The sequence below is a fragment of the Chiroxiphia lanceolata genome, chromosome 10 (assembly GCF_009829145.1).
Source record: "Chiroxiphia lanceolata isolate bChiLan1 chromosome 10, bChiLan1.pri, whole genome shotgun sequence".
Taxonomy (NCBI): Eukaryota; Metazoa; Chordata; class Aves; order Passeriformes; family Pipridae; genus Chiroxiphia; species Chiroxiphia lanceolata.
Window position 1 is genome coordinate 14,930,697 of NC_045646.1, and position 17,173 is coordinate 14,947,869.

Below are 17,173 nucleotides of genomic sequence, written 5' to 3' on the forward strand. Positions count from 1 at the left end.
GAGGTATGTGTCGTAACAAATGGCACTTCTAGATGCAGTGTTTCAACTTGGACTGAAAGCTCTTTTATTTACTGTATTACAAAGTATTTTTTTCAAACTTTTCTCTCCAGAGACATTTTTTTCGTAACTTGGGATCGATTTTAACCTATGCCTTCTTGGGAACTGCCATCTCCTGCATTGTCATAGGGTAAGTGAATGCCTTCTGCTATTATTGCATGCTTGATATCTTTTTCAATTAAAAGCTAAACTGTAAAAGTAATTGCAGACCTTGCATGGTCAATATGGTTACCAATTTGTGTAACAGATAAAGTAATTTCTTATCAGGAAAAAGGCAAAACTCTTGGATAGCCAAGAACTGTCCCAGGCATTCAGAAAATTGTGTCCTTCATTTCTGGTCTATGACTGCTGCAAGCATGAGCTGCCTTCCACACTCCATAGGTGTAATCATCTGTCCTGAGAAACAGAACCACTATCTCAAGTGAAATTCCATGCTACTAGAATTCCTTCTAGAAAAGAGCAGATCTCCAACACAAAAGAAAGGACTTTAAATCTCAGAGGGAGTAGGAACAGATACCTGGTAGCATATATGTAAAAAAACCCCTGGAGTCATTTTGCAGACTAAGTGAAACTTTTTAATTGAAGATCACAGGAAAAGCCTCAGTCTGGAATGATGTGTGAATTTAGCCTGGATGTGACTAAATGGCTCCTGCAGAAGAAGAGGAAGAGGGAAAAGCAGAGGGACAAAACATCCTGGTTTATTTTCATATTTCCTTAATGAAAAATTTCTAATTCTGTTTCAAAATTTGCCTAACTAAAAGAAGTATTTGCTAGTCAGAAATGGATTATGTATTTCCAGCTGGCATGATGTGAAACTTCTGTTTATCGGTTTGATTAGCTCAATCAAAATTATACAAACCATTTAAAAATCCTTTTGGATCGTAAAAAATCGAGTCTTTCACAATATTTATGAATATCACACAGACACTTCAGCTCTCATGTTCTGGGAAAATTCCTGATACGGGTGAAAATAAATGACCAGAGTTGGATTCTGCAGTGAGAGGGTCTCTGTGCCTGCACAGAGCCTTACTGAGGGAAGCAGGTCACTGTTCACAGTTTAACCTGAGCATCACCTGGCATTTCTGTGCTATGGAGACAGCTGAGCTAGCTCAATCTGTATGATCTGGGGAGGTGATGCAGCAGTGCTGCATGTAAGTGAGTCTTGCTGAGAGGCCTTGATCTTGCTGGCACTGCGCAGAATTATAATGGAAAAAAGTCACAGAACTCTTTGGTGTTCAGACATTAGACTAGGAAGCACACCATATCTTGTAGGCCTTATTTGAGGGCCTGGGCTGTAGAACTCTAAAATATACCATTTATATCTCTGCATGATATGGAAAGATATGTGGAAACACTTCAGGTATTGTAAGGGTGCTTGAATTTAAAACTGGTCCAAATTCTGTACATATAAATAGCAGTTTCAAGTTATAGAAGCAGTTAATTTTTTTAGTGTCAGTCTTTCCCTTCCTTTATATTAAAGATGTATGTGCTGTGTCAAGGTGTAAAGTCCTCTCTGGCATTATTATGAGATGGAACTTTCTCCTTTAATGCCATTTTAATGATAGTAAAATACATGAATGACCTATAACTTAGAGTTCAATGATTTTAAAACCATTCTTTTATGGGTATGCCATCATATCTATCTTGATAGCCTGGATTCCTAATAATCAAGTAGCTTAGTAAGCATAATGCACCGGAGGCATTGTGGTATTAAATGTTCTGCAAGCTGTGTTCACTCCAAATGTCAGGAATCTTTTAGACTCTGCAATGAAAAATGACATTCAAAGTATGATCACCTTCTGTGCTGAACTAAGGGGTACAAGCTCTGTGTGTGGCTGCTTCCCTTTCGTGGAAGAAAAACCACGGCACATCTGTGGGCTGAGCAGAAAGGAGGCCTTCAATTCCAGACACAAATCTGTACCTACAGGAGGAATTGTGCTATGTGTCCTATCTATTGGAGATTGGAAAGCTTAATCTCACTTTTCTTTCTGAAATCTTTCTTTCCTTGAGAAATGGCATCTCATCACAACTCGAAGATCACAACTTGGACAGCTACACCACTCATATTTTCCCCCTGTCTTTATTTGCAATAATACACACCTCTCTACGACGTCTGCTCATGGAGTTGTTTCTTTTTATATCCATTTATATGGCAAATAGCACCCCTAAGGTTGGAATTATAAATTCAGTAAAAAAATCTGTATCCTGACAATGGGTTGAGCTGAATGGTAGCACATTACTGAGGTGACAGTGATTCTGGACCACAGCAGGACCCTTCCTGTGCTTCCTCTCACTTGTCTCAGCTATTGAACATTTCTCCTGTAAACCAATAACCAACAGCTCTGTGAGACTGCAGGAAAGCAGTAGGACTGTCCAGCCCAGTGATCACTTTAAACATGCATTTGGTTTATGACTCTGACATGTGTCATTGCCCTTTGCAAATGGAAAATACCAGAGCAGCTTTGATGAAATTGTTAAAAGAAACATAATATATTGAGTTTAGCCTATATTCCAAACACTTTCATGCAATGTATCCATGCAATTTTATCTAAAACAGAATGAATCTACTACAGAAAGTTCCTGTTAGGAACAGTTCCTACTAGCACTTCAAAGTTCAAGCCCAAAGTCAAGGATGAAGATCCAAATGAAACCTTAAGTTAAAGAGGAGTAAGAACTGGGCCTTACACGGTGTTCTGTACAAACCCACAACCCCACCAGAATCACTGCAGGGAAGGCACTAATATATTCAAAGCAGGGCTTATGTGAATGTGAAGCATGTTTGCATAATGTACATGTCAGGATAAGAAGGAGATACTGAGTGCACAAAGAAGAAAGGTTATATAAAAACCTTACTGAAGGAAATGAAAAATGAGTCCTAAAAGAAAAACATGTCCTAAGAGAGAAGGGGGTGAAGAACTACAGTTGCTGCTACAAAAGAAAGGACAGAACCCCAAGGTACTTCCAGGTTGCTTTGCTGTGGACAAATATTTTGTGCATAAATATGATTAAACATGTGCTTAATTTTTATTATATATGTGCAACACATACATGTACAGTACCTCGATATCCATAGGCTCAGGGTCTGTGTATCTGCAGCCTCGCACTGGGACTGTGCTCCTCCTGCCTGAGGGAGTTACAGAGCTCCCTGTGTGAACCCTGGAGGCTGTAACAAAGAAGGACCAGACCTCTCTTTCTCAACCAGAAACAGCTGGGAAATATCATTAATAAAGGACAGAAACATCCTTTGGATTGCTGCAAACTCTTAGTGTGCTAAAACGTTGCCATGGAACACGCTGATACAATGGTGCCTGTCTCCTCTTTGTGAGTCTTTGCTTTTGTGTGAAAGGCCTCAAGAAAGAGGAGCTGTGTGGAATTTGAGTGAAAAGGCTATAATCAGATATTCCCGCTGAGGGCAGGGGAAGGAGGGGTAAGAGGGATTGCTTTCTTTTAGTGAAAACAGTGCTGAAATGCAATTGCTTTCTGCTAAATACTGCTCTAAGGAATGCCTGCCCATGTTAGCTGTAACACTGTCCTTGGCCACTTAACACACAGGCAAATTATACTAATTTCTAAGCTCTCCCAGCAAAGCAAAATTATGCCCTTTACACCAAGTCTGGCTAGCAAGGATCCATGCAGAGAGATCCCATGAGGTAAAGGAGAAATTCCCCCACTCCAAGCCTTTGCAGAATTGCTGAAATTGTTCCCTTCACAGCAAAGAGAGTCTGCTGACTCTGGGTCTGTATAACATAAGATCATATAAGATCCAGTCTCTCAACAGACCTTTTCTCTGCCAGTGGTTCTAGCCTTCTGCCTCCTGAAGAATAGTGTGGGATGATCACTGAGACAGCTCTTTATTCCTGAAACCATACAGGTCAAGACCCTCTTAGGCTTTCTCTGATACAGGGCAGGCAGTCTCTTGCTGTAGCAGAGTACTCAATCATAGACTCAGAGAATAATTTAGGTTGGAAGCAATGTCTGGATGTCTGCAGTCCAACTTCCTAACAAATGTATGACTGGCTTCAAATTTAAATCCAGGTGCTCAGGACTCTGTCCAGTCAACTTCTGAGCATCTCCAAGAATGTGATTTCCACTGGCTTTCTGGGAAATATGTTCCAGCCTTAACCACCCTCACTATAACAACTGTTTTTCTGTATATCCAACTGGAATTTCCTTTGCTTCACCTTGTAACCTTTACCTCCCATCCTTTCCCCGTGCACCCCTCAGAAGGTGGGTTGTCTATAACCACCTGAAGACAGGTCCCCTCCTAGTTACAAGAGAAAGCTCACCTGCTGCCTCTTCTCATATGTTATAGCCCCTAAATTATCTTAGTGGTTCTTTGTTGGACTGTCTCCTATCTGTCTTCCCTGTGGTGGAGGTCCAAAACTAAACACACTATTCCAGATGCCACCTCACAAGTGCCAACAAAGACTAAATGGCTTCCCTTGGCTTGCTCACTGTGCTTCCATGAACACAATGTGGTTTGCAGTTATGCTTCACGGTTGCTGTTGTGAAATCCACTTCTGACTCATGCTCAATTTGATATCCTCCTGGACTCCAGGGGTTTTCTGCACACACCTATGTAGCCAGCCATGCTCCTGTGGGACTGCTGCACAGGGTTATTCCATCTTTTCCATATGTACCTTGATATTAGCTGTGTATTATGACTGATTGTAAGTTGAAGCAGCACTGAGCTGAAGCTACTCAGTGAGCACATGAAAACTGTGCTGCTAAAAAATTAAATGAACATCTGCCCCCTCTTGCCTTTTCTTAATTTATTTTTTACATATTAGGCAGAGGCAGGGAGAAGGACCTAATTTCAACTTTTGCAAGGAATAGTGTTCCCTTCCCTTAGATTCTATTTTTTAATAAACTGTGCTGGGATGCATCTTCCAGAATTGATATCTGTCATAGATATTTTGAATTTTGATAATGGAAGAGTGCTCAAGTATTTGGAAGAATCTTGACACTATGGTAACAGCCTATTAGAGCAACATACTGAGTGGCAGGGGGCGTAGAAAGATTTGCATTTCCCCCCCCCTTAAATCATCTTGACTTGATTTTCAGCATTCTCAGTGGCAGCCAGAGCCAAGATGCCTATGCACAGGAGCACTGGCATCATTAAACTGGCCTTATCTGTGATTTTTGATTTGGTTTCACTTGGGTTTTCTCGAATTGCAATGCCAAAACCACATTTTTGATATTCAGAATGCAGCATGTTTGCAGTCACTTACTCATATTTTTCCAGCCTGTCTACTACTTTTGGCAAGGCCTGATTTTTCTGGAATTTCAAGCTTTCTAAGTGTGCAACTCAAATAACAAATGTATTTGCAGACAACTTAGGCTAGGTTTGATCTATCTTTGTGGCTGCAGTGAGAATTTTACTTGAATAAAGCTGAAATTAAAAAAATGGGGTTTGGATCAGAAAAAGTAGAGTACTTGCAGTTTTGAGAAGGTGAAGTTATGAAATTCACACCACTGATAATAATGGTATTAAGGAGAGTCATTCCAAGATGATCACTGTTTTAAGGGGAAAGATGTTGGTGTTTATATCAGCTACTCAGATTGCATAACCTTCCCTGGCTGGAGAGACTTCTCCATATTTCAACAGTTAGTTAGTTTGACCTGATTAATTCCAGTATGTCTGTGAGTACATGAGTACTTGCTTTACAATAAGCATATCAGATTGTTTCATGGTAATCGGTGCTTTAAATTGAACTTCCTATTAAAAAACCCACATAGAATCAAACTATTTCTTTGTGCATCTGTGTTTAACTGCAGTGACTAACATTTTGGAGAAAGAAGTCTCTTTTGACATTTAAATTCAAGAGTAAAGAGTAAGTCATCATCATACTTGATTCTCCCAAACAGTTCAAGAATCCTTTCCCTTGCCATTCCTCACCATTCTACAAATGAATATTCAAATGCTTTCTGCATATGATCACTAAAGTGTGAGATTATAATAACAGGATGCTATACAGTATAATACATATTTTCTAAATTCCTTCTTTTTAAAACTGAATCTTAAGTGGTTTTATTTGAGAACCAGAACGGTTTTTTGTTTCTATACACAGACATGCACATATATAAGTAAAAATTTATAAAAGAGAAAAAGAAATATTAAGGAATATCAAATACAAATCCAGATATTTTTGTAGGGGAAAAAAAGGACATGAGATTATGTGTTCCATCGTAACCTTTCTATGAAAGTAGAAATTTTCTATTCAAATGTCTGTGGTATCAAGATTCCATCATCACATGATGTAATTATTTTTCTTCACTCTTAGCTGCACTGTTTTAACAGCCCCTCTTTGTGCCTCCTAAAGGAGGAAGGGTTGGGCTGAGTTAACAAAATTGTTGCTCAAACGCAGCAAGAGCAAGAAATGTTCAACTTTTCTTTACACAGTTTACATGGGTAAGATGCATTCTGACATAACTGTACAGTCAGAGATTTAGTTCTCTTGTCATTATACTTATACAAATGCAATTCTAAAAGTTAGGAGACAAATTCCTTCCACTGGCATACCATTAAAAAAAGACTATTTACAATTAAAAATTTTTAGTAGAAAACAGTCTTTCAAAACAAACAATCAAACAAAAGTGTAACATTTTGTATGTGTGTGTGGTGTATTCATTTCCTCCTAAAAACGTCAGCTTGTTTTACAGCCACCTTCTCACCTACAAGTCGCTTGCTGTGGCCTCCTGGGAACATGGGGTGGGACTGGGGATGTACAGATATAGTGCTGACACAGGTTCCACCTCTCCCTGAGCATGGAGCAGGCAGTGCACACCTGAGAGGTTCAGCAGGCAATAGTTGTGGTTACTGAGTATGGCTGGGGATTTCTTTTTATTTTCTTAGATACTTTGATAGTTTGGCAAAGGCTAGATGGAGGTTTAGTTAGGTTATCAGTGTGTTTATTACTTTGTGTTGGGAGCTCAGTGGAATATACAAATGGGATCTGATGATGCAAAACAGTCCTGAGTTCATAATCTGACTGTTCTTTCTCACCGGAGGGCTAGGGATAGACTTTACAACTTGGAAACAAAACACTTGTAGCTGTGTGCTTCAGCAGAGCAAAGCCAAATGTTGTTTGGCTTGAATTTACTGTGTGGTGCTGTGGGATTCTTCTGGATTTTGGAACTGTTTCTGCAAGGGAAAATGGGGCCAGGTTAAGGGTAACAGGAAAAAAAATCTTCTCTCAGTTGCAGAGCTCTCCGTAAACTAAGCAAATACCTTTACAAGGATCATCTATTGCTACACCAGCTCAGCTCTTGCCTTTCCAGATGATAACTTCTGTAATAATTTAGACTCAGTTCATGTTCAAAGAAAATAGTATTTTTTTTCTCATTAAAATACTGTTTTCTACTGCATGTTCCCATCAAATGATAAAAAAAAAAACTAGGTCCATCTTTCCTCCACACACCACCTGTAAACAGCAAATGCTTAACCTCCCCACAGGCAAGAATAAAAGCTTTATTCTTGGTACAAATACAAACTGGTGAGGAGGAGTGTTAATGTATCTTGGTGCTGTAGAAATTAACTGTGGGAAAAATAGGGAAAAATTATATATAGACCATTTTCCCTCCTCCATAGTAAAACCCTCGGAACATCAGATGTCTGGCTTCAATAATTTCTAATGCTCTTTTGAAGCTGATATTCAGCCTAAGAGTGGAAATAAAGACAAAACTACAAAACTAAGCAGACATTGATTTGAAGAGTACAGTGCCTGTGTTGGTACCCTTTTGGGGGGGTTCGGTTGCTTTCGTGTCCCATCCTGGAGTGAATGCAGGCATTTTCTGTCAGTCAGTATTGCCCCAGTTTTGCATTGACTTGAGGAAACTCAACGGAGATGATTTAGCTGAAAAACCAAACTAAGTCTCTCCAGGGTCCTCCAAAGAAGGCAGCCTAACAATGAGTTTTCCAGCAGGAAAAGAGCTGGTGTTTAGTTGTCCATGTGCAGCTCAGTTTCCCAACTCAGTAGCTTTGATTCTTTGGTCAGTCCAAATCTAAGATAATTCTATTGCAGTCTGTGGAGTTGCCACCTGCAACTCATACCTGCAGTTGCAAGGGGTAGTTCCCGTTTATCACTTTTGTTTAAAGGTGTGTAGTGAATCCAAAATGGGTTAGTAAAGTATGAAAAGCTTGAAAATATGCACCCACTGTGATACCTCGTTTGGGGAATTCTGCACAGGGAGTAAAGAGGGAAAAGGCTTCCTCATAGCCATAACTCTCAGAGAGTTCTAGCAGTTCTAGAAGTTATAAAGTATTAAAAAAAAAAAGCCTTCTATTTGTATGACTTGTGAAATTGTGGATAAGAAGCTGGGTTAAATCAAGATTGATATAAAATAGTGTTTCCCAGACCACTAACACCCACACAGAGTGAAAAGTTCTTCCAAGAGTACTTTGATGCCTTCAAGTATGTGTTGCTGAAAGTTCAGTCAGAATTTGTAGCTATTTCGCAATAAACATCTGACATTGTTTACTGCAGGAAAGCTGATCAAGCAGAAAACAGTTTTTCTTCTCATAAACAGATGTGGTGAGCAGCAGGGTGTAATTATTTGTATCGTCCAGAAGAACTCCTCAGCATACTAAGAACTTTGAAAAAAATATATTACAGGGAACACCAAAGGTGTGGGGCTGCAGAGACAAGCAGAACCTGGAATAGCAGGAGATTCATCTAAAATAAAAAGGCTGTTTAATTTGGTATTTGATACCCAGTAGGTTCTCCAGGAACCCATCAAAAAATTTAAATTATGTGCTCTTCTGAAAAACATGAGAACAGCATTTGTTGCAAAACAGCCAAAACACTCAAGTCCAGATATTTCCCAAGAAGAAACCCACCCTGGAGAGACGAGTTTGTTTGTGGGGTTTTTGTTTGGTTTTGTGGGGTTTTTTTTACAAACTGTCTTCCCAGCTGCCTTGAAAGCCAAAGCTTTTACTGCAGGAATTAATACTTTTGGATAGATCTCCTAATGTCTTCTCCCTGATATTCATGGATCCTTTAAGAATTGATACCCAGTGTGGTCTCCAAAGACTGCCATCGCTTATTTCTCTGGCTATAGATCACCCCTACACCTGTACAACAGTTTCCTTGGCTGCAGCATCATTTGGAAGTCTCAAGTTTGCAAGACTACTTTCACAGTCTCTATATTGACTTTCAGGGAAAACATCTTTACAGAGCAGGTGAAATGGAAAATATGCATCCCTTATGGCCCCTTATCCTGACATCCACTGCCTTTCTCAGTACATACTATCTTCCCAGAAAAATTCCAGGCTACAGAGGAGGTGAAAACAGAAGGAGAAGGAGGTACACTGACTGTGATGTATTAGTTCATTTTCCATCTCATACAGATATTTTTCCACACTGCATGAGAAACCTGCACACCAAGCTGAAGGGTATCTCCCCTTCAGCCCATGCTGTGCGTTGCTCCAGGCCCTACATACCTGTATGGCTTTGCCAGGTAGTGAGCCAGGCCACGTTTCCTTCTGAATCAAAATGGGCGACAACGTGACCTCTGTCATGTGCACAGGAACTTGTGGATTGGTTGAAAAGTCCTTTGAGCTATTTCACTGTGAAAGATGTAAGAGAAATTTGAAACAGAGGAGGAAAAACCTATTCTACTTCAGTAACATGGAGCTGCCTGCAACCTTTAGTCTCTTCAAACTGGGGGGATTACTGTCAGATAAAATGCTGAGCAAGATTTGGAAGTGTACAGGCAGTAGCTCGTTGGAGCAGGAATAGAGTGGGTGATGCAGCTCTCCTACCTGTTACCTTGAATATTTCATAATATGTCAACTCAAAAGATGCTTTTTTCTCCCACCCACCACCGTTTTGCATATCCCTCTTCTGAGCCAGTTGATCAAATAGTGCACTTGCATCTGACAAATCTTTTACAGAGCGCAACTGCTATTAGGCTGAAATGTTCTGTAAACACACAGGTTTTCATGATGGCCCTGGGACAGATCCTACACTCAGTGGGGACAAAACCTACAAAAGCTGGTCTGATCAAGTAACCAGATTCTCCACGGAATAGAGCAGATAGATGACATTTAAATAGCATACAAAGCTTTTCTTCAGCTCCTGGTTGTTCCTGAGTATTATGACAATGAATCATCTAGATGTTTCTCTAGTCTTGGCTCTCTTCTGAATACTCATTGTCTGAGAAGTCCATTACATTTGATTCCATATTCCATACACTTGACTGGGATGATAAATTGCAGCAAGTTCAGTGGGTGGCCACCAAGATGGATAAGGGCTGGGACATTTGCCCTATAAAGAAGAAACTGAAGAAACTGAGCTCATTTAGCCTAAGTAAGAAGGGCTTCCAGGGGATATTATCAAGAAAGCAAAGCCAGGCTCTGCACAGTAGTGCATGGTGAGAGGACAAAACTGAGAGACATAAATTGTAATTTAAAAAAACTATGACTTGATATAAGCAAAAACTTTTTCATGAGGAGGACAGCCAAGCATTGGATCAGATTGTCCAGAGATGCTGGATGTACAATCTCAATCCTTGGAGGTTTCCAAGACCTAAATGGCTAAAGCCCTGAGCACTCTGGTTTGGTCTCATAGCAGACTCTGCTTTGAGGAGGAATTTGAACTAGAGACAACCTGTGGTCCCTTCTAACATAAATTAGTCTACAATTCTGTGTTGCTATAAATAACATATCTTACAGCAGAACATGTGCTGTCCCCAGCCCATCCTTTTCAGCCATTTTCTACTTTCAACTTTTCTACGACTTTTTCTGTTGATTCAATTATCTTGGTCCCCATCATCCCATATCCAACAGTTAGCTTCCAGGAGGTTTTTCTTTCTCATCATCTTTTGTTGAAATATGGAATCTGCAATAAAAGGAAATATCACTTTCATTTCTGTAGTAAACTGACTGGGCACTTCCTTCCTCTTTGCAACACCACCTCTCCCCAGTTAACCACTCTCCCTCTGAAGCTTAGCAGCAACCAAAATTGAAATTAAAAGACCACAATTTCTACCCCTTTTTGACCTCTCTGTTATTGGGAGCATGGGTGCTTTTATCTTTTGTGGGGTATTTATGTGCACATAGCAAATTTTGAGCAGTATGATTTCACTGGTAAAAAAACCCACTTGATCTGTAAAAAGACAATGACTAATAGTGAAACTTCTGCAATAAGAATTTTAAGGTCACGTGTAGGCACGCTGACTGACCCAGAGGCTGTGCCAGCATTGCCTTTCCATAGCCTGCTGTTGTATGAGAGCATTGCTATTCCTCAAACTGAAAAGGAAAAACAAATTTTTCTTTTTTGAATTGCTCACCTTTCTTTCACCCATCCTTACTACCCACTCAGTGGTGAAAACAAAGCTCCTCATTTTGCCGAGGAGTAGAGATTATTTTTGGAGTTCTGTTTACCTGTTTTATTTAACCCAAGTGAGACTGCACACGAAACCATTAGATATGTTCCCTGAGAATAATCCCAATCTATTTTGGGAGGAGAAAGAGTGCATGTTTATGCAATCTCTGTGGAACATAAGTATCATAAAATGAAATTAGGAAAGCAGTGGAACTGATCTGATGCTTTCAGTTCTCTTGCAAATCATGTCATCTGGCTTATGCAGTTGCCCTCCGTTCTTCATCAGGATGTGATGAACTGGTTTCAGTTTCTCTCTCTTAGAATAGTATTCTGGGTGAGATTGCTCTTCACCACTCTTTTGTCACAGTCATCAAATAATCTGGGGTGGAATTGACCTTCAGATCCAATCCCCTGATGAAAACAAGTTAGAGCAGGTTACTTGGAGCCTGCTGGTCACGTTTTGAATACCCCTCAGTGTCCCTCTCTAAGGAACAGCATTAGTATCCAAGTGCCAGCTGGATTTCAAACCAATGTTCATCACTCTCTGAGCCCAGCAAGAGGGTGGGTTTGCCACCTTCCAAGTCCTTCCAAAGTGGGTGACTTGATTTAACCAGCTTTCAGTAATCTTCTTATGAATGTTGTCTTATCTAGCCCATACAGGAATCCACAGTTTGTGCTTAAGCATAACATATTACCTGTCTAAGCTGCCTGCTACGTAGACCTTCTCTTGCAAAGATGTTAAAGTACCTTTTAAGTTCCGCTTGATTTCTAGGAAGTAGAGTATTGACCTCACTTTAGATGTGGAAAAATGCACTTGCTGACAGGTTACAGATGTGACAGAGTTGGGAGACAACTCCAAAGCCCCCTCCCGTGCCCGTCCCTGGGCTGTGCTTCACCATTTGCTGTACAACCACGAGTAACCAAAAAGCACTTTTTTTGCCATCACCATTCAGATGGCTCAAAAATTCATGGAAGGCAGAACAGCCTTGGTGAGGCCGGCACCAATGAGCACTGCCAGAGCCACAAGCCTTACCAGTGTAGCTGGGATACTCAGGATCTAATTTCCTGCCCAAATCCCAATCCCATTTTGGCATCTTTCCAAAGCAGCCCTCAGATGAGGCCAAAGGACCATTTATGCCTGATTCCCGCCCCCCCCAGCAGACCGGTGCAAGAGCCTCACTTCTGGTTTCATTCAGACTCTGAATGGTCCCTTTTGCTGTTGGACGCAGCTGGAACAGCTGGCGCGGCTGTTCTCCTTTAGCTGTTAGACACGAGCCATCGGCTTTGCTTCCCACGCGTCAGAGGGGGGGGGGGGGAACCGCATCCTGACTGCTTTTAAAATACAAATAAACCACGAGAGAAACAGCAAACAGGAGTGAGTGTTTAACAGCAGCACCCAGCACCGCGGTGAGGAGCAGTTCGAGCGGCGCACACGGTGTCTCACGGAGGTGCCGCGGGCCCCGGACCAGCGCCGGCAGCGCCCGGAGCGGCCACCGGGTGGCACCCGCGCTCCGCCCGCAACGACGGGCCTGGCACCGGCTCATGGGGGGTTACGGGAAAACCTGGATGAGGGAAGGAAACGCTGCGGTCTGTCTCCAACAAAACTTTCTTTCAAGTGCCTGGTTTCTATTTAGAGCTCCTCTAGGCGAGTCCTGGGGGCACCAGTCCGCATAGGGAGCCTGGTCTGGGGCATCCAGATTCAGGATAACGGGTCAGGCAACGCTCCGGTTCCAAATCGGGAAGGGCCAGTGCCGGCCCTCTTGTTGATCCGGTGACAGAGCAGCTTCCAAAGTCTGCAGCAGCCAGGACACTAACTTCTCTTTTCTCAAACGCTGAGCACGGGTTGTACTGGGAATACTACAAGTTACTAAACAAGCATCATCCTTTACACATCACTCTTCCAACACCGATCTACCCAGGGATTCTGAATAACCCAGTAAATGAAACAATTCTGATAAAAACTAGAGGTGTCTTGGGGGATAAGAGGGAGTCTTTTAGCTAAAATTGTTGTGCAATCTGTCTAAATGTCCGAGTCTTAACAATCAGCCTGATTTTCAAATGTTTTCACCTAGTTTTCTAAGTATGGACTTAGTTACTGGAGTTGTGACGCAACAATTTGAGGTCATTGCTAACAAAATTGCACAATTGTGGGAACACTTGCAAGACTGGAAGTGACTCAGGAGCCTGAACTAGTTGTTAAAATGCCCTCCTAGTAAAGGGAATAGACTGCAAAACCCATTACAGTTGCAACCTCTCACTGGCAAATTGCAGCCTCATTAGTAATCTTGGCAAGATGACGGGGGTTTTACATTAGTGATCCCCTTGTTAGCCCTCAAGTGTGCAACTGAAGCGCTCTTTTGGGAGCAGTTTGTGGAAGTGAATGTTGTAAATATATTTCCTTTATAGGCAAACAGATGCTCTCTGTCTTTGGAGCCATCAAACTCGTGCATTCACAAACACACAACTCACTTAAAAATAAATGGGAAGTGAAAGTAGTAGCTAAATCTGCCAAAAAGGAAGATCTAATGATAATTGTAACCACATAAATTTTGCTGTATTTTCCCAGTGAGCCAAGACACAGAAAGTAACATAAAGTAACTTCCTCTCCCCCAAAACTGTCTCTTCAGTGGTGTGGATGTTCTATATAGTTTTTCTGTATGGCAAGGATGAGATATATATAGATATAGATATATAAAATTGAAAAACAGATTAATCAATGACATAGTGACTTGCAATGTACTAACAGTTCTATAGGGCAATAGCAGTTGTTCTCAGACAGGCAGTAGGTGGTCCTGTTCAGGTATTCCACTACGACAAGAAATTTATATAATTAGGAATTGGTCTGACACAAGTGTCCCCAAGCACTCCTGCAGTGCCCCTCTCACCACAGTCTTCCCAGTAGCATGTGTGATGCATGTAGTAAAGGAGCAACATTATTTCTCAACTGTGTCTCAATTTTTCTCATAGGTTGTTTAAAGCAGGCTGTTCTTCCATTAAGTTGACCTGGGAAAGCTGTGGAGCATCCAGGCATACTGCTTCCACATCAGTAGAGCACATTGGTAGGAGTTTAACACATTTCCCAATAATTGCCCACAAATGCTTTATGAGGAGCAAACAGTTCCACGAAGCTTCTCAGACAATATTCCACCTGATTGCAGAGCCTCAGGAAGGGCTTTGCTGCCAAGGAGAAAGAAATGCCAGACCTTGAGGAGAGTTTGTCATTGGCTGTAAACAAGGTGTCCTTAGCCACACTGTTCAAAACTCTTTCTCCTCCGTGTTCTTCCTCTATTCATTAGGTACTGGCCCCTGTGTGGCTTCTGCTTTGAAAGAATTAATTATTCAAGCTGCCTACATATCTCTTTTCAGCAAGAACTACCTCCATTGTGTTACAAGGACAAAAACCTTCCATAACAGCCAGGACAGATGGATGAAGCCTGGCAACACTTTTCAGAGGAGTGCCACACCTCTGTGTTATCAAACCTGGGTTTATTTGCAAACCTTGTTATCTTTGATAATTTAATTACAGTGCTACTCTTGAGGATATTCTTGTTGTACAAAAACATCATCTTTAACTATTTTGTTAGTGTCTCATAATGACAAAAAACCGGAAAACATGATCCAGATGCAAACTAAAAGCTGAACAATCAAAAGAATACAAACTATGTCACTTAATAAAAATCTTGTTTAAGAAGTTATTATTTATCTCTTAGTGGGTTTTTAACATGTTGGGGATGGAAACACTGCTGTATTATTCAGCAAATATCCCTACTGGAATACTTTCTTCTTTCCATAGTGATACTATATAAGCTGTGCTGTCTCAAGGGAATTGTAACAGTGCAGTGCCAAGATGCTGTGCTGAGATATTTGTGCCTTCATACTTCCTTTCCTGCAGGGCTTTCTGCCTCTAAAAAGATGTCTGAGTTGCTTTCCCCTGTTTCTCTCATTTCTTTGATCTGTTTGATCATTACAGTCTAACCTATTCTTAATTTCCTCTTGCTGGCCCATTTTGAAAGCCTTGTGTACGATTTCCAGTTGATAAAATTGCCATTGGGATGCCCTTTCTCTCCCTTTAGCATTGATCGTCATCAGTCATGAACAGATGCTGGGGAGGCAGATGATCTTTCAAATGTAGCAAGGAAGACTAGGAGGAGAGTGCCTGGAGGCAGATTCAACCACTTAGAAGCATGTAGTCACACACCATGGTGTTAGCTTGCTTCAGGGAGGGAGGGGAGCGAGAGCAGAACATCAAAGTGCAATGGAAATGTAAAATCCTTAGTGCTGTGATTCCTCTTTTCATCTGTGCTTTTTCTCCTGGCGAGGTGTTGCAGGCAGTTCTGCTTTCTATGCTACTGAATAGACTCGGGCTTCGGTGAATGTAAATGGAGCTCCAGGATCAGGTTTTTTATCCTTTAGAAGTTCTAACACTCTAAAATTAATTTGAGATTGAATATTTTCAATCAGCAAAAGCAGGTACAAACAGTCTTTCTAGGACAAACAAGGCACAGGTATTCTTCAAGCTCAAGTTGCAACAAGATGGGGAAGAGCAGGAAAATTGGGAAGAATCCATCCTAGGGGACTCCATATGCCGAGTCAAGTCATATGCTGCTGCATGGTGGTGACAGACCAGAAGCTTTGGTTCAGGATCCTGCCCCTCCTTTGGAGATCGTGTCTCATCCCAGTTGCAGGGCTGTCAAAGCACAGCCACACGGGGTCGGGGTGCCAGGGGCTCCCCCAAGGTCTGTGGCCAGACCTGGATCCCATAGGCACTGCCCACGCTGGGGCTGCCCCACACTGGCTGTGGATCGAGTTGTATTCCCTGACCCTTTGTTGCTCGTGCTAGTGCTTACCTGCTCTGCTGCACTCCTCTGTCTTGTCTCTCGTATTCCATTTGGTTTTCCCTGTACATTCAGTTACTAGAGAAAACATTGGCATCGTTGTCTCCCTGTACAGCCCAAGCAACTGGTGCCTTCAGTTTGGGAAGTGTGAGCAATTCTGTAACACCTCCTTCAGTGCTCCCATAGACCCGTGATTATTGTACACGAGAGATTGCAGTGAGAAAAAGAAAGATGCGTATGTAAAAAAACCCTGAAATGTAATATAGAAAGTATAATATAAAGTTAACACAGCAAGAGCTCCAAACTGAAGGAAATAGAGATCTTAAGGCCAGTTTTTAAAATTTTGTCAAGAAATTCTAGAAATACTTACTAAATTAATTACTTGGACCTATACCAACAGGCAGCCTAAAACAATAATGTTTACTTATTTCTGAAGCACTTTTTACTTTTGTGAATAGTCTCGAAATTTTTTTCCATATGTGGAGGCCCAGGCTGAATTAAGAAAGGAGAAAGGCTTCTGTAATGTGACATGCACAATATCTGATGACCTGTGGTTCAACCTATTGAACAAACTGCTGCTGGCAAACATTTTGAGTAATCAGTTTTCCATATGAGATTAAAGGGGAAAAAATATTTCTGCAACTTACAGATTACAGTGAGGCCTGAATAAACGCTGTGTGAAAATGTTTCTATGGTGGGTTGACCCTGGCTGGATGCCAGGTGCCCACCAAAGCCGCTCTGTCTCTGCCCTACTCAGCTGGACAGGGGAGAGAAAATACAATGAAAGGCTCTCGGGTCAAGATAAGGGTGAGGAGAGATCACTCACTGATTGCTGTCATGAGCAAAATAGACACAACTTGAGAAAATTAGCTTAATTTATTACCAATCAAATCAGAGTAGGATAATGAGAAATGAAACCCTTCTCTTCTTCCCTGGCTTAACTACTCATGAGTT

At 41.4% G+C, this 17,173-nt stretch overlaps 1 protein-coding gene and 1 long non-coding RNA gene across 7 annotated transcripts in view; one reads left to right on the plus strand and one right to left on the minus strand.

The window, feature by feature from the left end:
• SLC9A9 (solute carrier family 9 member A9) overlaps nucleotides 1–17,173 on the plus strand; it is a 182,751-nt gene that overhangs the window by 11,736 nt on the left and 153,842 nt on the right. Inside the window, exon 4 of the mRNA XM_032698082.1 lies at nucleotides 111–187. Within this exon, the coding sequence (XP_032553973.1) occupies nucleotides 111–187 (77 nt within the window). The remainder of the gene's footprint in view (nucleotides 1–110; nucleotides 188–17,173) is intronic.
• Nucleotides 84–12,833, minus strand: LOC116791769. 6 transcript variants are annotated; one of them, XR_004358845.1, is made up of 7 exons: nucleotides 12,565–12,833; nucleotides 10,797–10,898; nucleotides 9,500–9,625; nucleotides 3,838–3,914; nucleotides 3,117–3,220; nucleotides 575–706; nucleotides 84–453 (listed from the first exon to the last, which is right to left on the minus strand). It is a non-coding gene; the product is annotated as an uncharacterized LOC116791769 (long non-coding RNA). The 6 variants fall into 6 exon arrangements; XR_004358847.1 differs by lacking the exon at nucleotides 3,838–3,914 and adding an exon at nucleotides 7,289–7,348; XR_004358848.1 differs by having other exon boundaries at nucleotides 10,794–10,898.